General features: G+C 40.6%; 1 protein-coding gene across 1 annotated transcript; it reads left to right on the top strand.

Annotated features, from left to right (window-relative positions):
• The first annotated feature begins 1,124 nt into the window (after nt 1-1,124).
• On the top strand, nt 1,125-22,711 carry sass6 (SAS-6 centriolar assembly protein). The gene is made up of 17 exons (XM_017702540.2): nt 1,125-1,329; nt 1,562-1,622; nt 4,019-4,098; nt 5,532-5,636; nt 6,903-7,074; nt 8,533-8,610; nt 8,685-8,804; nt 9,455-9,646; nt 10,873-11,067; nt 11,156-11,245; nt 11,906-12,085; nt 13,659-13,740; nt 14,057-14,175; nt 17,300-17,443; nt 18,122-18,219; nt 20,576-20,670; nt 22,490-22,711. Exons 1-17 carry the CDS (start codon nt 1,268-1,270, stop codon nt 22,567-22,569), a joined length of 1,953 nt encoding a protein of 650 aa, XP_017558029.1. The 5' UTR covers nt 1,125-1,267; the 3' UTR covers nt 22,570-22,711.
• Nucleotides 22,712-22,930: the final 219 nt, after the last annotated feature.

Genomic DNA, 22,930 nt, shown 5'->3' with positions numbered 1-22,930 from the left:
TGTTTTAATTCATTTATTTTAATCCATTCATGGTGGAGGGAGACATGCAGGGCGCTGTGCGGCAAAATAGTCCCCAAAGAAAACTTATTATTCCAGATTTTCCACTATTTTCCATCATCAACGTTCCATATAAGCTCAGAAGACTCGTGTAGGTTCTCTGGTGGTTCTGGATGGTAAATAAAGTGTCTGTATCTGTGTTGTAGTCATGGTGACGTCTGGTTCCCATCACCACCAATGTAAAGACGTCTGAACCGTTTCACTCCAAACCCTTTGGATCTCTGTTTACACCTCATGGACTGAATTTCAGAAATACAGAAAAATGGGTGGACTTCCTCTTTAACTGTCCTGTGGTACCATAACTGCTTATGTTGTAGTAAGAACACTGCCAGCTCACCAGCCTTCCGTGTGGCTGGAATTACTCTTTAATTAGCCGGAAATCTCCGCAGCTCCACGGCCCACTAATGTAAACAAGCTGCAGTTTAATTCAGGTCTAGAACAGTTTCATTCTCTTAGTGCAGGCGTCCAAATACATTTGAATAAATAGTATAGAAAAGTGTGGGTGGAGCCCTTAAGTTGACTTGTGATTATTTTTTAATAAGGTGTGGCCACAAATTAATATATTGAGGCCGCAAGTTCCGTTTCTCATAACTCATGGCCTCAAGATAGTATTTTGTGGCCTCAGTATAGTAAACTGTGATCTCAATATAGAAATCCATGGGTTCAACATACTGTGGCCTCAATATATTAATTTGTGGCCTCAATATATTAATGTGTGGCAGCAATATAGTAATTTGAGCCCTCAGTATAGTAAACTGTGACCTCAATATAGTTATTTGTGGATTCAACATACTGCGATCTCAATATATTAATTCATGGGTTTAATGTATTAATGTGTGGCCTCAATATAGTAACTTGTGGCATCAATATGTTCATTTGTGGCCACACCTTATTAAAAACACTCACCGCGTCATCTTAAGGGCTCTGTAGAAAAGTAACATACACCAAGAAAACCAAAGAACACATAAGAGACAGCGGAGAGTGAAGGTTTACCTCGCATCATGTATTATGTGGCTGTAGCTAGTGTGCACCGTATCACCAGCTAAGGACCCTAGGTAGAACCCAAGTGCACATATTGGGACGCGGCCCGTTTCCGACAACAGCGGGAGGCGAAGCGCCAAACTCGAAATTCGCGACTTGGCTGTGAAACCGAGTCCCTGAATTCAGTGTTTCGGAGCTTTTTTTTTTAACTTACTATGAAGTAGAAAAGATGGATTTACTCTTTAACAAGACTTTACAGGTGCAAGTGAAGTGCAAAGACTGTGACGACAGGTAACAAATGTCTGTTTTTTAATCGCTGCTATGCTAACGTTAGCCTAGCTAAGCTAACAACGTCCTGGAGAATGAGATTAAAACACAGCGCTGCGGTTAAAACGAGCCGCAGGACCGGCGGCGCAGAGCAGCCCCGTTGGTCATTTAATGGGATGTTATTGTATTTGTCACCCTTTTCAGTCCAAGCGGGCCTTTGTTGTTTTAACGTTCACCTTTTAACGGTCTTTTCTAGGCGAACGTTCATTCGAGTCAGTATTGAACTGCAGCTGACTTCCAACCCCGTCCACAGAAAGGTGAGGTCTATGAAGCCTGTCGGCGCTCCCTGGCCTTGGTGCAGCTATTAACCCTGAAAACGTGGTGGTGGTGATGATGATGATGGTTTGATTGGTTTATTTATGTCAGGGTTAATTGTGTCCAGTGCATCAAGATGTAGTTCAGTTACAGCACAATACATGTAAACAATACAAGCAGACAGTACAGAACATGAGGTATAGGGTGAAGTGGTAAATTGGAAGATTACTCTGTAATTTTACCTCTGTGTTTTTACAAAGTAGGAGTGGGCGACATTCCAGAAATGTCCCAATACTTAAGGATATTTTCATACACAATATGAATCACAACATTTAGCATTTTGAAGATTTAATTTCTCAGAATAGACAAAAAAGAGCCTGAAGTGCCGTATATAACACTACTACTACTAATACTACTAAAACTACTACTAATACTACTAACTCTACTACTACTACTAGTACTAACACTACTACTACTTCTAATACTACTAAAACTGCTACTACTACTATTACTAACACTACTACTAACACAAACTACTAACACTGCTACTAACACTACTACTACTAATACTACTAAAACTACTACTAATACTACTAACTCTACTACTACTATCACTACTACTAGTACTAACACTACTACTACTTCTAATACTACTAAAACTGCTACTACTACTATTACTAACACAAACTACTAACACTGCTACTAACACTACTACTGCTACTAACACTACTACTACTAATATTACTACTAATACTACTACTAATACTACTTCTAAAACTACTAACACTACTACTACTACTACTACTTCTAATACTACTACTAACACTACTTCTGCTACTACTAATTCTAATACTACTAACACTACTACTACTCCTAGTACTACTACTACCATCAATGCTACTACAACTACTACTACTACTACTATGGGTAGTACTAATACCACTACTACATACTAAACTAATGCTACTGATACTACTATTAGTACTACTACTACTGCTACTACTACTATTACTAACACTAATACTACTGCTAATAACACTACCACTACAACTACTACTACAACTAATACTACTAATATGGATAGTACTAGTACTACTACTACTTCTACAACTAATACTACTTATACTACTACTGATACTATTAATGTAGTACTGATACTACTGCTGCTATTAATGCTACTACTACTACTACTACTAATAATAATGATAGTAATAATCCTACAACTACAATGATTTTTATTCAGTGTTTCATAAACTGCACTGCACTAAATCCAGTTAAATAGGCCTAATTAAGACTCACTTCATAACGAAATAAGCAGTTGATGTTCTTTAAGTGCTGACAGTGCTGATATGCTCAGAGACGTGTGGTGTGACTTAAATTATCACAATAACAATAAAATATAATTTTTCTCACCCGTTACAAAGCTTTAAAGTACTGCGGACAGATTATAATGAAGCTGCTTTTGAGCCGGTTGTCTTAGCCTTTAAAGATCTGCCGCCTCTCCCAGCAGGAATTTGGAAAAGACGGTTCGCTGGAAAAGAGGAATCTGTAATTATTCTCTTTGTGTGCTGAGTATTAATGGAGTCAGCAGAAGGAAGTGATGGTCCAGCTGTCTTTGAAGCTGTAGTGACCGTGCCTTGCTGTTCATTATGAGTTTGAATATTTATATCTGTGTACCGACCTGTTAGAGATGACCTGGGAACACCGTCGATAATAGACGAGTCACATTTAACCAACAGATCTCGTCTTGCTTTGTTTTTTTTTTTTTTGTGTGTGTGTTAATAAAAGTCTTTGTTGACTTTTTTTTATTTTTTGAGAATGTGACCAGAATGAATGCTCCACTTCAAAGAATCGCTGATTCTTTGAAGTGGAGCATTCATTCTGGTCATATCTTAAAAGAATGACTGACTTTATTACTTACTCACAGTAACGAATGGCAGGTTCTGAACACTTATCTGCTTAATATCAGGTTTGGTCCGATCTGGAAAAGTCAGGAAGTTCAGAAATTGTTCTGTAAAATGTCTGTTAGGATGCCTGAAGATGGCAAGACATCTGCTTCTGATAGAGAGACAGAAATTGGCCCCAAACTCTTGACATCCTCCCGTTCTCTTCTTACTGTAAATTATTAGGACAAAACCCATGTGCGCTGAGATTTTAGGTCTGTACTACATTTTTTAATTCTAATGAATTTCCCCCACCAGGGTAAGCCCCCTACACTACACCAATAAGAGTCCTTGGGCAAGACTCCCAACACCGCCTTCGCCTACCTGTATAAAATAATAAACCTAAGTCGCTCTGGATAAGATCGTCTGTCAAACGCCCTAAATATAAATGTAACGTTCTGTTCTGTAAAACTGCTGCTGGTGACCTGTTAACTTCAACATGCTGCGTTTCCCAGGATCTGGTGGTGAGGCTGACCGATGATGCGGATCTCTACTTCCTGTACAACCTGGTCATCTCGGAGGAGGATTTCCAAAGGTGCGCTGACAGCAAGTTTGTTGGTGTGGTAGTGTGATATTAGGAATGTGTGTAGAATCATTTCATAATTGCTGTTTGAGTGTAAACGTGTTTTTATATATATATATATATATATATATATATATATATATAGTATAACATATGTATTAAAATATTGTTATGCAATACAACATAATATATCGCTGCTGTCGGAAGAAAACCTCGTATCTCCAAAATAGTCACTTTACAGGAGAAGGAAAAAACCTACTACACTTTCAATGTAAGTCAATGGAACCAGAGTTTTTCCCGTGTCATTTTGGGTCATTTCTTTTAGGCCATTCATCATAAAATGTACAAACAATGTAAAGAGTAACAGACACTTTCAAATTATGTCAAAAACTGAAAAATGCCAAAAATGGAGATACAAGGTTTTCTTCCGACAGCATATATATATGTGAGATATACGTGTTCTGAGGCCTAATCTGAAGTCTAACCTCCCCCCCTGCTAGATCTATTATTATTGTCTGTATTTTGATTTTATAATTACTTTATTAAAATCGATTGCTCAGTTTAACGATGAATTGGTCAGAATGTGTTTCCTGGATCAGGAGTCTTAAGTATTTTGTTAGCAGTTTAAACGATAATCTGGAAATCTGCAGGTGATTTTTATTTTTTTATTTTATTTTTTTCCCCCAAATGATTTTTTTATTTATGACTTCGAGGGAAAAGCAAACCAGCATACATTCAAATACTTGTACATAAGTCATCCATTTTCACACTTAAGAAGAAATATACACTTACCATACAAAAATAAATAACTACACAAATTAGAATGAACAGAATAATAATAATAATAGTAAGAAAATAAATAAATAAATAAAAATTAATTTAAAAAATTAAATAATCTGCAGGTGATTTTAACGCCACATTTAGCAGTCTGAACGCTCTCCACAAGAGGGCGCTGTTAGTGCTCGTCATATTTATGAGCATCACTAAAAAAGAAACCCACACTAGCAGGATCTCACTAAAATGACAAATTGCATGTATACTTAGCAAAATTAAATGTTTGCAGATACAAATTATGTATTTTTAAAAAAAAGTCAAATTAAACTAAATCTAATAATATTCAGAGTTGGGCTTTATTCAAGGATTGACTGCAAAACTGTCTAGTAGAAGCTTCAAATGCTTAAGCAGAGCAGACTAGTAGTATTAAACTCTTTCTGGGAAGTCTTTCTGTTAGTTTGGGGCTAATGTAACATTGAAATGGGGGTTATTAAAATGAGAGCTATTAAAAAAAAGCCTTGATTTCTTCCCTGAAGTGTCGTGCCTGAGATTTACACTCCTAGTCCTGTTGCTCACTAAGTGAAGGGAAGGTGTTCATTACTATTCAGGGTGATCATTGTGTGATTATGAGCTCATATCAGCTCAGTAACGCCTGCGATTCTTTCCAACAGTCTGAAAGTCCAGCAGGGTCTGTTGATAGACTTCACCTCTTTTCCTCAGAAGTTCATAGACCTGTTGGACCAGTGTATCGCTGAGCAGGACAAAGACCATCCAAGGTAAGAAGGTATTTCTCATCAAAAAGTGGAATGTTTGCTTTCTGTCTCATTTTAAAAACCGTACAGACCCTTAACGGACATTTAAAAAATACACTAATCTTAGAAAAATTAGAATAATAAAAATATATATAAATTTCAGTACTATTGTTTATTGTACTGAGTAGTACACCGAGCAGGCGTGGCATCATGACCACCTCCTCGTTTCTACGCTCACTGTCCACTTTATCAGCTCCACTTACTGTATAGCTGCACTCTGTAGTTCTACAGTTACAGACTGTAGTCCATCTGTTTCTCTGATACTCTGTTACCCTGTTCTTCAGTGGTCAGGACCCCCATGGACCCTCACAGAACAGGTACTATTTGGGTGGTGGGTCATTCCCAGCACTGCAGTAACACTGACGTGGCTGTGGTGGTGTGTTGTGCTGGTCTGAGTGGATCAGACACAGCAGCGCTTACTAGAGCTTTTAAACACCTCAGTGTCACTGCTGGACTGAGAATAGTCCACCAACCAAAAATGTAACCACTGATGAAGGACTAGAGGACGACCAACACAAACTGTGCAGTCTCTGACTTTACATCTACAAGGTGGACCGACGAGGCAAGAGTGTCTAATAGAGTGGACAGTGAGTGGACACAGTGTTTAAATCTCCAGCAGCACTGCTGTGCCTGATCCACTCGCACCAGCCCAACACACAGTAACACACCACCTGTGAGGGTCCATGGTGATACGAAGCTGAAGTCAGATATTCTCCTGCTTCTTGTTCTAATTTTCCTGTTCCACCTTAAATGGTTTGTCGGTTACATTCTGGCGCTTCTGGCGTCAGAAATGCTGGACTATTTAAGGTGGAACGGGAAAGTTAGCCAGCTAGCTACCGAGACATTTGGGTGCTATTAAGGATTTTTTTTATGCTTGATATGAAGAAAATGACCAAAATACAATGAAACCACATTAAACTGTAATAATTATAATTTATTATAAAGATAAAACAATTATTATCGTAACTTAACAGAGAAATTCTCACATTTGTGGGTTTGTGTGGTCTCTTGTTCTCCGTCTTGCTGGTTTTTCCTTTTTCTCATATCTCTCTGTTCGGAGGGTCATGTAGCCCCAGCACTTTGCCCCAGCACTTTGCCCCACCCCTCTATCTCAACAAGAATCAGGACACCCTGCCACTAGACGTAAACGCGCAAAACAGAGGGCAAAGGGCTCAGTGGGAGGGGTGAGGGGTGAAATGGGACTGGGCCTAACGGTTTGTTTTGTTTCAGGTTTCTGCTGCAGCTTTCCTCCACCTCCTCTGCATTAGACCACAGCCCTGCCAGCCTTAATGTAGTGGAGACTAACGCATTCAAACACCTCACACATCTGTCTCTGAAGCTGCTCCCTGGCTCAGATGTGGAAGTTAAGAAGTATTTGGCCGCCTGTTTGGCCACAGTGAAGGTACAGTAGATAATGAGTTAAAGCTTTTGTTATGTGAGCGTCTAATTTGGCAAAAACACTGAACAGGTGAGCCTCGAGGGGTCAGTCTCAGCTTTACCGTTTGCTAGGTTAGTGTGTTGTTTATTAATGATAACGCAGTGTTGACGGAATGCAAAAAACTTGGAAGTGCGGCTCCCGTACAGTCTGTGGCGGCACATAACAGACATGGATGAGCGAGAAATCTGACCAGCATTAAAAGCTGGCGTATGGAAGCACTTTGGCTTCTGGGCCTGGACAAGAGCCACACTATTTGCAAACTGTGTCACGCCAAATTAAAATATTTTAGAAAGACGACAAACATGAGAAACCATATTACACGTTTCCCCCCGGAGGAGGAAGAAAAATGCCCGGTTGTAGTAGCTGCCAACCAGAGGACCATCAAGATAGCTATGTCAGATCTTCCAGCCAGCTCGGAAAAAAGAAGAGAATTACAAACTCTGTTGCATCTTTCGTTGCCAAGGATTTGCGTCTGTACTCAGTCGTTGAGAACCAGGGCTTTTGCGCTATGATGCACACTTTGGAGCCGAGATACAGCGTCTCAGTAAGAAATCCTGTGTAGAAAAAAAAGATAATCATTTTACAGTCGCAGCGTCTGAATCCTAATTGAATTGAGAGATGCCTAGAGATTCCCACCCCTAGCTGTGTGATTTCTTTTTATATATTCATATACTGGAGTTTGCATGTTCTCCCCGTGTCTGCGTGGGTTCCTCCAGGTTCTCCGGTTTCCTCCCACAGTCCAAAGACATGCAGTCAGGCCAATTGGACATGCTGCATTGCCCCTGGGTGTGAGTGAGTGTGTGAGTGAGTGTCTGTGTCTGTCTGCCTGCCCTGTGATGGACTGGCGACCTGTCCAGGGTGTATCCTGCCTTCCGCCCGATGACCGCTGGGATAGGCACCCCCCCCACCGCGACCCTGAGGGAGAAGCGGCTTATAGGATGGATGGATGGATGGATATTCATATACTACTACAAAATTTAATACTACAACAGAAACAAAGCTGGGGGTGGGAATCTCTAGGCACCTCACATACTTAATCTTCAGAAGGCCTGTTATTGTTCAGTTAAGCCTATTTTTTAATGTTTGACCTTCTTACAAATCTGATATCTCGAGTAAGTAACAATAATTGGCAAATTATCTCCCCTAAATTATTAAATAGTGACAGCCCCACTCTCAGCTAAGTGATGGGATAGTTAAATAAGAATAAGAGACTACTGTCCTGGCCCTTCTGTAAAGTCTGGAATTTCATTAACTTCCCAGACCAGGACTTTCTTAAAATGTTTAGGAAAACGTCTGTATCTTCTAATGTCAGAGTGATAGAGACTCAGGATGCCGGGCGATGAAGCTGCTACGCTGGAAACTGGCTAGAACTAAACTGAGAAAACCCAATTTAACAAAAAATGAATGCTTTCGTTTCCACAGCAAGAAAAGGAGCAACTACAGCAGAGACTGAGGACAACAGAGGAGGATCTGTCCAGGCAGCTGAGCTACGCACAGCAGGTATGTGAACTTATACACTTAATGCAGTACAGAGACGGAACCTAAAAATGAGACTAAGTTCTGTTTTCTTCTAGACGTTGTCTGAAAAGAGCCGGGAGCTGGACAAACTGCGGTCAGAGTGGACCTCACAGACGACCTCTCTGTCCAGCAGACACACGCAGGATCTCACAGCAGAGCGAGAAAAAGCTCTTGAGGTAACAAACAACTACAACATGGTTTTTAATCTTGGACAAGACTAATGCTAGTCGGTCTGATATAATGCCTACAGTGATCTGCAGCTGAAAGCCTTTTAGTGCAACTGGATGATAAATTGCTTAGTATACTAAATAAAGTGTTTAATGTTAATAAATCTATATTATTAAGACGTTTACATTAGTACAAACTTAAATAATTGTTAGTGTGTTCTTATTGGAAAAATTAGCAAATTTTTAAACTTGGGCTACAGTCAGATAACGGTCTACCGAGACATTTACAAATGCAGTTTAGTCTTTATGTGTTCTGATTAGGGATGCACAGAAAATGAAGCAGTCGAAATTATACAGCCGAAAAAGGCTGTAGACGGGAACCAGAGTGGAACTTTTACTCCTCGACTCCAGGGCTAGAACCAACTGCATGTCATTAATTTACCTTTTTTGTTTAAAAAAAAAAAAAAAAAAAAAACGCCAGATTTTTTCACTAAACTGGGAAAAAGATATTACTATACAATATAAATACATAGAATTGAATTAATATTGTTATTATTATTATTATTATTATTTTATTGTAATAGTAGTATTAGTATTATTATGGTCCATACTGTGTAACTGTGTGATCATTTCTCTGTGTACCCGTATGACGTGTGCAGATTCAGACCAAGCTGCAGCAGCAGAACGACCAGCTGCGGCGGGAGCTGGAGGCAGCCCACCAGAGGAGCACCCAGCAGCTCCAGGTCAGGCTCTCTGAACTGGAGACCTCCAACAGGGAGCTCACGGAGAAGAAATACAAAAGTGACTCCACCATCAGAGACCTGAAAGCCAAAGTGCTCGGTCTGGAGGAGGTGAGCTGGGCTGAGTGTCTGCTCTGACTTGTTTGTTTGTTTGTTTGTTTGTCTTATCCAATCAGATGTATGTGACCATGTGGGTAATTACCGCAATTAGATCATTAGTATTTATTTGGCCATTCTAGGCCCATTCGTCATGAAATTTAAAGGGAAGCTGGTTTCATGGTTACAGGATAGACATATAATGACATGGAGTCTGTCCTAGATTACTAAATTCAGCGTTATTGATAATGCAGGTAGTGAAGATATGAAAAATATTCACATACACCGGTCAGGCATAAGATTATGACCGTGGTCAGGACCCCCATGGACCCTTACAGAGTAGGTACTATTTGGGTGGTGGGTCATTCTCAGCACTGCAGTAACACTGACGTGGTGGTGGTATGTTAGTGTGTGTTGTGCTGGTCTGAGTGGATCAGACACAGCAGTGCTGCTGGAGTTGTTAAACACTGTGTCCACTCACTGTCCACTCTATTAGACACTCCTACCTTGTCAGTCCACCTTTTAGGTGTAAAGTCAGAGACGACAGCTCATCTGCTGCTGCACAGTTTGTGTTGGTCATCCTCTAGTCCTTCATCAGTGGTCACAGGACGCTGCCCACAGGACGCTGCCCACAGGACGCTGCCCACAGGACGCTGTTGGCTGGATATTTTTGGTTGGTGGTCTATTCTCAGTCCAGCAGCGACACTGAGGTGTTTAAAAACTCCAGCAGCACTGCTGTGTCTGATCCACTCAGACCAGCACAACGCACACTATCACACCACCACCATGTCAGTGTTACTGCAGTGCTGAGAATGACCCACCACACAAATAGTACCTGCTCTGTGAGGGTCCATGGGGGTCCTGACCACTGAAGAACAGGGTAACAGAGTATCAGAGAAACAGATGGACTACAGTCTGTAACTGTAGAACTACAGAGTGCAGCTATACAGTAAGTGGAGCTGATAAAGTGGACAGTGTGCACAGAAACAAGGAGGTGGTCAGAGTGTTACGCCTGACCGGTGTATTTGACTGCTTCAAGGTGTTGCTATTTAACTGTTGTTAAAAGCAGAATGTGTTTGTTTGGAGCAGGAATCTGGAATTCTTTTATTTTTAGTCTTTTAGAAACTATTTTTGTTAAACTGCTGTACTTTTTAAGATTATATCGTATTTTACAGGATGTAGATGCTGCATAAGGGTCCTATTTTATTGAATATTGTGCTATATTGCATATGTTTGTGTAGGAGTCGCAGAGGGCGAAGCAGCAGGTCATCTCCCTCCGAAGAGAAAACGGCACTCTCGACTCCGAGTGCCACGATAAAGAGCGTCTGATTAACCAGCTGCAGACTCGCGTGGCTGTGCTGGAGCAGGAAATCAAAGACAAAGACCAGCTCGTGCTCCGAACCAAGGAGGTTCTCGAGGCCACGCAGCAGCAGAAGGTGCTGCTTCATTCAGTGAGGATGGAACGTTTTCACCACTTTGAAATTTTCCTGCTATTCACTTTATATATTTCCTCCCCCAAAACAGAATTCAGTTGAAGAAACTTCTGAAAGTAAACAGCTTCAGATTGGGAAATTGGAGGCCACTGTGAAATCTTTGTCTGAGGAGCTAATCAAGGTTTGTGGAAATATTAAAAAAAAATTTTTTTTTTTTGTTTTTGTTTTTTTTTTTTTTTTACTAAGGGAAGCATTCATACTGTGTTTTCTTAAGTTGAAATGCTTGCAATAGATTCATTTTTACTATATATATATGTGTGTGTGTGTGTGTGTGTGTGTGTGTGTGTGTGTGTGTGTGTGTGTGTATTCTCTCTCTCTCTCTCTCTCTCTCTCTCTCTCTCTCTCTCTCTATATATATATATATATATATATATATATATATATATATATATATATATATATATATATATATATATATATATATATATATATATATATATATATATATATAGTAGTAGCTGCATGAGTTGGATAAATCTCAACGCTACATTGTCTGTGTTTACATGTAAAGATTTTTGCCAATCTGATTAAATACATTCCAATTATAGGTTAAGACTGAGGTGTTTATGCTCTCTCTACTCAACAATCTGACAGATCTTCATTTACATGCTCACTACAAGTAATGTGATCTGAAAAAATCTTCTGATGTGACATTTCACTAGTTGCAAACTAATAACGAGCCTTTAGATTGTGTAGTTCTTGCTGAAAATGTCTAATTATACCTTTTAGAGTTGAATGTGGTAAACTGACAGTTAATACCAGATGTTATTTCCTCTCTCAGGCGAATGGCATCATTAAGAAGCTGCAGGGTGATCTGAAAGCGCTGGTAGGGAAGATAAAGGTGAAGAACACGGTGACGGTGTCTCAGGAAAAGATCCTGCAGGAGACGACGGAGCGGCTACAGAGAGAACAGAGGGAGCTGCAGGAAACGCAGCAGAAACTGCGACTCAAAGAGGAAGAGGTAACCAGCCCACCAACACAGGCCTGCACAGTGCACACAGGACAGAACAGGGCTTCCCAAACTGCTTCACAACAGGACCCACATTCAGAGGCAGTGTTTGTTTCGTGACCCACCAAACGTTCTGTGAATGAAAGTTAGAGCAGCTTTCTGTACGTTTTTTTTAACCATTCTTCACATTATTGTTTTTTCGATAAACAAAAACAAGAGCAAACCATTCGAAAAGAGTGAAACATGCGTAGGCCTACATTGGTGAGATTGTGAAATAGAAAAATAATAAAAATGATGACAACACTGAATCGTTCTGTGTTTAGATGTGATTAATCCAGCTCTTACTCATATGATGGACACATTAATACATTTAATTAGTTTTTTAATATTTAGTATTAACATTGTTCCGATCTGAGCTAGATTGACCTGAGTTTGTTTAACATTAGCTACGTTTACATGCAGCCTAATAATCCCATAACAGTCCGACTAATGGCTCGAATGGAGTAGAATATGCCTACATGTAAACACCTCAATCGGAATAGTCAAGTCCGATTTAGGCCATTCGGAATACAGCTTCTCCTTTGATTGATCGAGGTGGGTAATCCTGTAAATAATCCGTTAAATATAAGAATAATATCCGTGTAAACGCCTGTATCCCATTACATTCCCTATCGGAAAGTTTCAGTCCGTTCTGCATGAGCGTCGCGTCACAGTGAGAGTTTATACCGTTCAACACGGCGGAGCAGAAACTGGTCTGCAGAGGAGACGAAGTTCATGCTCTGATCTTTAAAAGACGGCGGTGGGACGGACGTCCAGCTTATGTGTCTCAGAGCACGACGTCTTCCTCTCGGCCTTCTTTAATAAGGACATGTGAGGGACGTTTTCCTGAGTCTGACGTCATTTTAAAGCAGTTAAAAACACAATCGCTGCTCACTGCTGCTCATCTCACTCTGACTGGACTCACGTGTTGTTTGCTGTCATGGTAACGTCTACACTAAGTCGTTCTCCACGCATGCGCGTCATTTTGGACCGGATTACTTCTAGTGAGCATGTAAACTAAAAGACTATCAGATTGTTGAGGTGAGTGAGCATAAACACCTCAGTCTTAATCTGTAATCAGAGTGTGCTCAATCGAATTGGCAAAAATCTTTAGATGTAAACACAGCCACTGTTTTAAGGCTAAAGCAAGCATGTGACGTACATATTGAGTATTTTGTGCTTTATTTCTAGTGGTAGGTGGCTTGCAGCAAACCGAAAAGGACATACTCGTTCTAAGAGCGGCTGCCGCACATTCGTACCCTTGTACTTGATATCGACACTCGATAAATGCACTTGGTGTGTTTCACCCTGCCTGCTGCCTGTGGCTGTCACAGGCCACAGAGGTGGCCTTGAGAGCAGCAGTGGTACAGAGACATTTTACCATTTTAGATCTAAAATGCTCTTCATGTAATTCTGCTTTTGAGAAAAAAATATGTACATTGATGCAGCTTCCTCACGATCTGCTTGACCCACAGTCTGAAAACCAATAAAGGTTCTAAAATTTGTCTATTTGTGTATGATGAATATTTTTCTTCCTGTTCGTTAGGTGTCAAAACTAAAGGAGCAGCTGGAAGCCACAGTTCAAAAATTGGATGAGAGCAGGGAGGTGTTGAAAACTAATGAAAATGGTACGTACCTGTTTATTTATTTTGTGTGTTTGCTGGGGAGATGAAATGCAAGATCCACAAAGATACTTATCAGGTGCCTTGTTAAGTTTCTCGGATATAAAGTGTACATTAAAGTCAGCATGGATGGGAAGTCATGGTATCGGGGAGGGTCTATAAGCTAATACTAATATTTATTAGTATCTCATGTCGATTTGGCACCTGTGCTTAATATATTGGATGTACCTGCATTTATAACGGTTTATTGGTTTGGTGGGTGCAGCTGACCTCAATGCACCTCGTTCCGCTGTTGACTGGACTGTTGGTTTGCATTCCTCAGTGATAACGTGGCTGAATAAGCAGCTGAATGAGAACCAGTTGTCCAGGAAGCAGGAGGCAGTAGGCATGTTTGAGACGCCGCAGGCCGCTGCAGGGTTGAGGCTGGGAACTCACAATATGGTAACCGTTGAACTCGCTTACTTACAGATGTGAGGTCTGATGGCATGTGACACATCAGTAGAGAAGTGTTTTAAAATTCTGATTTAAAATGTATTTGTTTAGGTTCTGGTGTTCCTGGTGTATCGTGGCTCATTTTTTGCCTGTTCTTTGTAATTGTGTTGTTTTCAGCTCGACTTTACCTTTTCAGTGTTTTACTTTACACAGATCAGGCGTAACATCATGACCACCTCCTCGTTTCTACACTCACTGTCCACTTTATCAGCTCCACTTACTGTATAGCTGCGCTCTGTAGTTCTACAGTTACAGACTGTAGTCCATCTGTTTCTCTGATACTCTGTTACCCTGTTCTTCAGTGGTCAGGACCCCCATGGACCCTCACAGAGCAGGTACTATTTGGGTGGTGGATCATCCTCAGCACTGCGGTAACACTGATGTGGTGGTGTGTTAGTGTGTGTTGTGCTGGAATGAGTGGATCAGACACAGCAGTGCTGCTGGAGTTGTTAAACACTGTGTCCACTCACTGTCCACTCTATTAGACACTCCTACCTTGTCGGTCCACCTCGTAGATGTAAAGTCAGAGACGACAGCTCATCTGCTGCTGCACAGTTTGTGTTGGTCATCCTCTAGTCCTTCATCAGTGCCCACAGGAAGCTGTTGTCTGGATATTTTTGGTTGGTGGACTGTTCTCAGTCCAGCAGCGACACTGAGGTGTTTAAAAACCCCAGCAGCACTGCTGTGTCTGATCCACTCAGACCAGTGCTACGCACATTAACACACCACCACCACGTCAGTGTCACTGCAGTGCTGAGAATGACCCACCTCCCAAATAGTACCTGCTCTGTGAGGGTCCATGGGGGTCCTGACCACTGAAGAACAGGGTAACAGAGTATCAGAGAAACAGATGGACTACAGTCTGTAACTGTAGAACTACAGAGTGCAGCTATACAGTAAGTGGAGCTGATAAGATGAACAATGAGTGTAGAAACAAGGAGGTGGTCAGATCGGTGATCTGCACCTGATCGGTGTATATTCCTGTCTAAAGTATGCTGCTTTTTGTAACACTAAAATGAAAAGTGCAAAATAAATAAAGATTTTAGTAGTAGTAGTAGTAGTGATGTCATAGAACCAGTTTAAGGGGGCTGCTCAGCCTGACCTCTTCTTATTTCCCCCATTACATCCAAAAAAAAAAAGCAAACACTAGATGGCGCCTTTGAGCTTGTTCTCAGTGAATGGTGATGAAGGGACATAAATTCCTTCAATTTTGGGTAGTAAAGAATGCATCCACTTCAAAATCAAAGAAAACGTACCAGTATCTTTCTTTTGTTCTCCAGCCAACAGGTTTTGGGCACCGGGACACTTGAATTACTGCTGCTAAGCGCTGATTGCTTGGTTAACTGATCAGCTCATTGGAAAAGCACTGAAAATTTTTTTACCAGCAGCGTTGAAATATTTATGCTGTGCTGTTTTCAGAAAATGAGTGCATTTTTTTTTTTTTTTTTTATATATATATATATATATATAAAAATTAAGATTTTTCACAAAAGCTCCATGGGAACCTGTTAATTTTAGCCTTGATCAAGAGCGCCCTCTATTGTTTAACAAACCCGGAAAAGATTCATCAGTGATTTTAAAATCTTGATGATGAGTGGTAGAGATGGCATGAAATCACTTTGAAAGTACTAATGTTGAAACCTTAAGTATCAGCCATTATACCACTAACTTTAAAATAAGCTATCTTTAATTAAAACACTGTCCTTAAGATGAGAATCTAAAAGCAGGCAATAACAGCTCGGGCTCTATTAATACTGAATAGCCAAAAAGCTGTTGAAAAGAGAACCTTTATGTGTGTACCTGCACACATCCCTAGTTTTGTTACAGAATGCACTTTGAAGCCAAAGCTCTATATTTTTATTGGTATCACTTTTATTAGAGAAGTGAAACAGTTCATCCGTTATACGTCAGCTGTTATTTTTTCCAAAAGCTCATTATATCCTTACCCGTTTTGGATATACAGCAGTTTGGAATGAAACTCTTAAATACACACTGGCCCTTATCAAAGCTGCGCAGATTTGAGCACCTTTTATGATGTACGAGCTGCTCTACGTCTGATTCACGAAACTTTAGTTTGACCTGGAAACTAGAAGGACAATTGAGCACAAACAATGAATCAGTTTCAGTGCGTGAAATCCAGTGTCAGCCTGCCAGCATCTCATTTGCATTAAACGTATATAAGGCACATCCTAATTCATGCAGATGTTTCTGGAGGGAGCCATTAGCCACGTTGGTATAGCATATGGTGTATATATATATATATGGTATAGCAGGGCGTTCCAAAGTGAAGCAACCTTCGTATACAACCTAGAAATGCAGCCTACGTTCGGAGTGATTTTCAAGGCCACGTCAGATTTTTCCTTCCAGACCTTTGGTGACCCACAGTTCTATGCGCACAAACGATGCGAAGGAAGGGAAAAACAGCACCACGGAAATGATGGAAAACAAAACTTCTTTGTTACCTTACAAAGTGTAAATCGACTGATTGTTTAAATTATCCGTCCATTTATCGCGTATTGTCTGTGTCGTATTTTGTTTAGAAGTATTTGTGTGTATATATGTCGTTTATCGTACTACATAAGAACATCTCCATTTTCATGAAGAAATGAAAAGGCAACAAACACAATGCACCGGGCATCGCTCTGGCAACGTCACCACACAGTCGGTTAGGACCACTCCATTTGGGTGACCAATGGGCTACTAAGGAGGAGTCTTCATAGGACAGTCCTACTGAGGACCTGCCCTACCTCGGCTGCAACTCAGACTTTGGATCGCAGCTATTGGCTCGTAGTTTGAGGTTGAGCAGCGAGTGCATTGCTCTCCCTACTGGCCAAACTACATAATCCAGACATTTAAATGGAACTGATGAATAATAAAACTGTCGGTGAAATTTGCATGCGCTCACTTTACGGATTTGACTGTATGCAACTGTGTGAGAGAGTCCAGTTTCAGGACAGATTTGTTACAGTATTCGTTTGTGGCAACAGATTATTCATTGTAGTTGACACCACTTTAGCTGAAGTCATGTGTCTGAATGTGTTTGGCTGTTATGATGTTCTCTGCTCTTTTCTAGCTTGATAGTAAAAGTTTCCCCTCCTTGGGCCAGCCGTACCCCGTAACTTCCACCTTAAACTCCAAGCACTCCTTCCCTCTGTCGAGTCTGAACACAGGACCCCGCTCTGTCCTGACTCTGCACAATCAGAGCGCAGGAACAAAGGCAGGCTTTCAAACTTTCTATCTCTTTATCTGTTCTCATAAACCTATTACACATCCTCTCATCGCCGAGAAGTTTGCATGCAGTTGGCAGCAAGAGCTTGATTGTCTCACTGTTGTATAATCGACTGTGTTTACATGCAAAGATTTTTGCCAGTCTGATTAAATACATTCTGATTACAGATTCAAACTGAGGCCTTTATGCTCACTCTACTCAACAATCTGATGGAAAATTTTAGTTTACATGCTCACTACAAGTAATCCGGTCCAAAATGGCATTCATGCGTAGAGAAGCAGGTAGAGTAGACGTTACCATGACAGCACACATCACGTGAGTCCAGTCAGAGTGAGATGAGCAGCAGTGTGCAGTGATTGTGTTTTTAATTGCTTTAAAATAACTTTCAGATAGGGAATGTAATCAGATACAGGCATTTACAGAGATATCATTCTTCTATTTAATAGATTATTTACACGATTATTCCGAATGGCCTCAATCGGTCTAGACTATTCCGATTGAGATGTTTACATGGACGTATTCTATTCCGTTTGAGCCATTAGTCAGATTATTAATGGATTACTAGGATGCATGTAAACGTGTATGTATGTGTGTGAATGTAAAATAATAGAAAGCACTGTGTTGCTACAGCAGGTTGTGATTTATATATATTTTTTTGACTGACAGGTCCAGTTTAATCCAATTAGTGGCAAACCCAACATGCCTCCTGTGGAGGTGGGGACCGGAGGTCTCGCAGCACAGCAACAGTCCTCCAGTAAAGAGAAGTGAGTCATGCTTCCAGTTCCGCTTCTTCTTCTCAGCAGCTTCGCCTCCACCCTGCTGAACCTCATGTTTGTCATAGTTGTGTAACGTGAGTGCTCGAAAACTTGCAGACGTGGGTTTGCGACTGAAATGGGTCCCTGTTTGTAGGGATGCTCAGGGAGATCAGTTTCCTGGTATCAGCTGAAGTATTTACTTAAAAACAGTGAGCATCAGACAGGTGCTTAGACTTGAATGATCTGTTCGATGATGTGTTTGTTGTAGTCTGGAACATTAGAACGTTTAGGTGACTCTTTGTTACTGAGCTAAAATATCTGCAGTTTATTCCTGCAACTATATTATGATAAAAAATAATGCATTTCGCTGTTGTTGGAAGAAAACCTTGCGTGTTCATTTTTGTTGTATTTTAAGTTTTTAGCATAATTTCAAAGTTCCTGTTGTCCTTCACATTCTGTGTAAATTTCATGATCAGTGGGCCAAAAGAAATGACCTAGAATCACTTGAGAAAAACTCTGGTTCCATTGACTTACATTAAAAGTAAAGTAGGCATTTCCCTTCTCCTGTAAAGTTTACAGTGGTATTGTTCTTTGTGATGCGAATTCAAGTACATATTATCCTATTGTCTGCATTTTACAAAGGTATATGTATTTGCATGGGAGAATATGTGCAAAATATTGGATATCAGCCTGTTTCAGTGCATTGCTGCCTATTTTAGGGCAGTGTTACATACATCCACCGTTTTTCTCTACAGTTTCAAGTGTATATGTCTCTCCCTGTTCAAAGAGGCAGGAGCCAGGTCTTGTATGACTGGAAATAGACTACCGAAATCATTTACAGTGGAAGCAATGATAAAATCAGTACACTTCGCTATCCAGGGTAGAAAATAATTTATAAAGGGCAGCTCTCACTGGAATTATGGGGCATTTTATATAAATTATATTAGTTTAAACTTTATTAAAAGTTTAAGGATCTTCATATGTGTTACATTTATTCCATTTAAAGCATTGTTTGAGTCTTTTTTGACACAATTATAACCGTCAGAAATGTTGAAGGGCTTTTTTTTTTTGTAAAATTAGCTGGAAATATAGTTGAATGCAATTTGTTGATGTTTTAAGTGTAAATATGTAAAAACACATCCTCCACAGATGTTCTGCACATTTTAATGCACCTGTTTATTTGCTGAATTTAACACACAGGAGAAACAAAAACAAAATATTTTTAATATAATAATAATATAATAATATAACTGAGGTGTTTAAAAACTCCAGCAGCACTGCTGTGTCTGATCCACTCAGACCAGCGCCACACACACTAACACACCACCACCACGTCAGTGTTACTGCGGTGATGAGTGACCCACCACCCACCATATTTTTAATTTAATAATAATATAAATAAAATGTGACCTGCGCAAAAATTATTGGGACATTTTATATTTTATGTATTTTTTTTTTTCTCAATATGTTGAACTGCAAATAAACCGTGCGGAATAATGCACAGTTTAAATGTGTTAACTAAAGTTACTTTCAGTTAACAAAACATCAAATTTGGCCACAATTACATCCTAAAACACAGACTTGTACATACGACTTTACCCCACCACAGGGTTGTGGCTAAAAAAAATGGAAATGCATCTTGGATTATGGTGCAGCCTGAATTCTACAGTTTATATGCAGAATAAAAGTTTATACACAACAGTTGGTTCGGGCCACGCGAGCTGATTGGTTGAGCAGTTTTCTAATTGAGCAGATTTTTCACCGTAACATCACAGGTTTTTCACAAACACTGTCACTCCGCTGAGACGCCGTTGCTAAGCAACGACTCTGACATCTGTAGGAGACGCTCGAGCCGTCTGAACGTTTTTACTTCTTACTTCACCACAAACAGAAAACGGACACTGTTAAGATCACATCTGACCGACAGCCGATTTGGTCCGACTCTGAAGACGAGACGACACTAAATTCCCAAACTGTCGTCACCACTGAGCAGCTTTTCAGTCGGCAGCTGTGACAGAAGGGAGGGCAGTCGTGGGCTGGAGGTCAGGGAACGAGCCCTGTGACCGGAAGGTTGCCGGTTCGATCCCCCCGGCTGACAGTCCATGACTGAAGTGCCCTTGAGCAAGACACCTAACCCCCAACTGCTCCCCGGGTACCATGGATAGGGCTGCCCACCACTCCGGCCAAGTGTGCTCACTGCCCCCTAGTGTGTGTGTTCACTAGTGTGCATGTCTGTGGGTGTTTCACTGCACGGACGGGTTAAATGCGGAGGTCTAGCTCCACAGTGTGCAGGAACAGTTGTGAAAAATGGTCCTAAATCTAAAATCTAAATTACCGCTTCTTTATTGTGTGTTCTTTCTGTTAGCGGCGAGCCCCTCGGGTTGGACTCAAAATACTTTGAGAGGCGAGACGACAGCATTCCCCTGCGCGGTCTCGTACCCAGCATGCATTTAAACAAAGGTAAATAAGTGGATACGCAAACATTTCGTCAACTGTGGCGGCTTCTTGTTCTTTGACCCTCTTTGCATCTGACTGTTTCGTGTATCTCGCATAAGGAATATCTTCAGATAAAGATTCTCCAAAAAAAAAAAAGCACTGAGACGCATTTAAAACAGATTTAAATCTGATCGCTTAGGGAGGTGTTTTAGCCAGAGTTTATACGAGTGTAGATGGTTCCATCTTTATAGGCCACATTTGGGAGTTGATGCACAGTTAAAGGGGCTCATATCCTACATTTTTCTTTTCTTTTTTTCTGAGATCTACTCATGTTGTGACTTTTATGTTCCAAAAACGGCACCAATTCATTTTTACATGACCAATTTTAGACTAAAGACTAAACATGGAGAAGCAGCGTTTAGATACTATGCTGCTCTTAATTGGGTCCAGTTGACCGAGAGCGTTAGAAAAGCTGACACTGGACACTTGAAACCAGCATGAAAACGAGCAGCTTTCAGCAGTTTAAAACACTGTTAGTGTTTCTAGGCCCTTTTCCTCTGTAAAGGTGCTTTTAAAATCCTAATTTAACGTTAAATTTGATTACTTAAGCATCCTAATTAGATTTTTATTTTAATGATTTTCTCTGTTTGCTTTTTTAACTATTTGTAAAGCACTCTGAATGACGGCAGTGTATGAAAGGTGCTGTAACTGCCTTCTAATGGTTGTGTACAAATGAATTGTGACTTGTTTTTTGCTTCATAAAACCAACCATCATCATCTGGAATCATGGGCAGAAAAACCAGCTGAAGGAAAAATGAGGGTTCTTTGCAGTTGTGAGACGGTCTGTTCTACGGCGGATTTCCTGTTACCCTCACAGCACCGCTGTTCCGCTCTTACAGCTGCGCCATGAAACGCCGCTCTTTTAGAGTTCTTTAAAGATGGAGACAGAAATTTTGATTTTAGTCGTTTATTTTTTTTTTATTTATTAGTGCTGGAGATGCTTCAGCGCCAGCTACTGATGAGAATTAACATCTGTATCATTGGCTATATACATACAGCACTGTGGGAAAGTTTTAGGCGTCTAAGCAAATGTTTGAACAGGTGACCTCAGCAGTGAGTTCATCACAATATACATTAGAATAAAGTCGTATTCATAATTCAGATAAACAGCAAAACTATAAACAGTAACAAGAATTTCTCGGGTCCATATTTTTCCTGGACACCTTCACAGCCGCCACAGAGACTCGTTAATATCATCAATGACATCATGAGCTCAATTTACTGAGCTCTGATTGGTCAAACCAGGAGCTGCTTTTTAACTACATATAATACTGGGCTTCCTCGAGGAGACGCTTGGAGATGGGTCAACAAACACACTGACATCCAGAACATCAACATTTATTTTATATCGGCCTTCAAATGCAGAAGGACGCAGCCCCTGAATTGGGACACACTGTTTGAGTGAACATATCACTGCTGTCTGAGCAAAACCTCGTATCTCCTTTTTTGTTGTTTTTCAGTTTTTGACATTTGAAAATACCTGTTGTCCTTTACATTATGCATAAATTTCATGATGAACGGACCAAAATATCTGGTTCTGTTGCCTTAGAATTAAAAGTAAAAGTAGTTTTTTTTTTCCTTCTTCTGTAAAGTTACGAGGTTTTGTTAGGCAAGTCAGGCGTGTCAAACCGGGGACCTTCTGGGCTAAAGTGCTGAAGAGAGAAGCCTGGTAATTAAGTGATGAGCTGCTCCAGGAGTGGTTAATGAGAACGTGCTGAGGTCTGCAGTGTTTTGGACCGGAGCTTGACACGTGTGGTTTAAGTGATTGTATGTCTGCCTGCAGACGTCACTAAGCCCTCAGCGAACATGGGTGGAGTGAAGCCTGCCCTGCAGTCAGCACCTTCAGCGTATTTCCCCGGATGACCCACACCACACCTCTCTACTGACCTCTAATCTACAACCAGCTGATCCACCCGCGACTCTGCAGACGTATCTACATCGCCGTGTTACACTTGTGTGTGTTTATAAGTACTAATTATTTATTAAAACTGATTTTAACCCCTTATTCGTTGGCAGCTCGGCTGTTTTGCAGTTTTCTGGTTGCTGAGGATGCTTTGGTCTGAAAAGGGCTTCAGTGTGGGAGCAGAAGTGCTCATTTATATGGTGCTACATATATAATCGTAAAGTTATGACTGAGGCTGTATAATCTGGGAGTCTGCATTAACGAGACAGAAGGATTCTGGTCAGAATATGAATTGAATTTGAGTAAAACCATCTTCACTGC

The sequence above is a fragment of the Pygocentrus nattereri genome, chromosome 15 (genome assembly GCF_015220715.1).
Source record: "Pygocentrus nattereri isolate fPygNat1 chromosome 15, fPygNat1.pri, whole genome shotgun sequence".
NCBI classification, from domain to species: Eukaryota; Metazoa; Chordata; class Actinopteri; order Characiformes; family Serrasalmidae; genus Pygocentrus; species Pygocentrus nattereri.
The sequence above is the reverse complement of the archived record's forward strand: the minus strand, read 5'-3'. Positions and strand labels throughout refer to the sequence as shown.

Excerpts from the sequence above, each read along its gene's own strand:
- sass6 (XM_017702540.2), top strand. The coding sequence starts at position 1,268 with ATGGATTTACTCTTTAACAAGACTTTACAGGTGCAAGTGAAGTGCAAA. Across the intron at positions 11,068-11,155 it reads AGGCCACGCAGCAGCAGAAG|AATTCAGTTGAAGAAACTTC; the intron begins GTGCTGCTTCAT and ends CCCCCAAAACAG. Across the intron at positions 18,220-20,575 it reads CAGTCCTCCAGTAAAGAGAA|CGGCGAGCCCCTCGGGTTGG; the intron begins GTGAGTCATGCT and ends TCTTTCTGTTAG.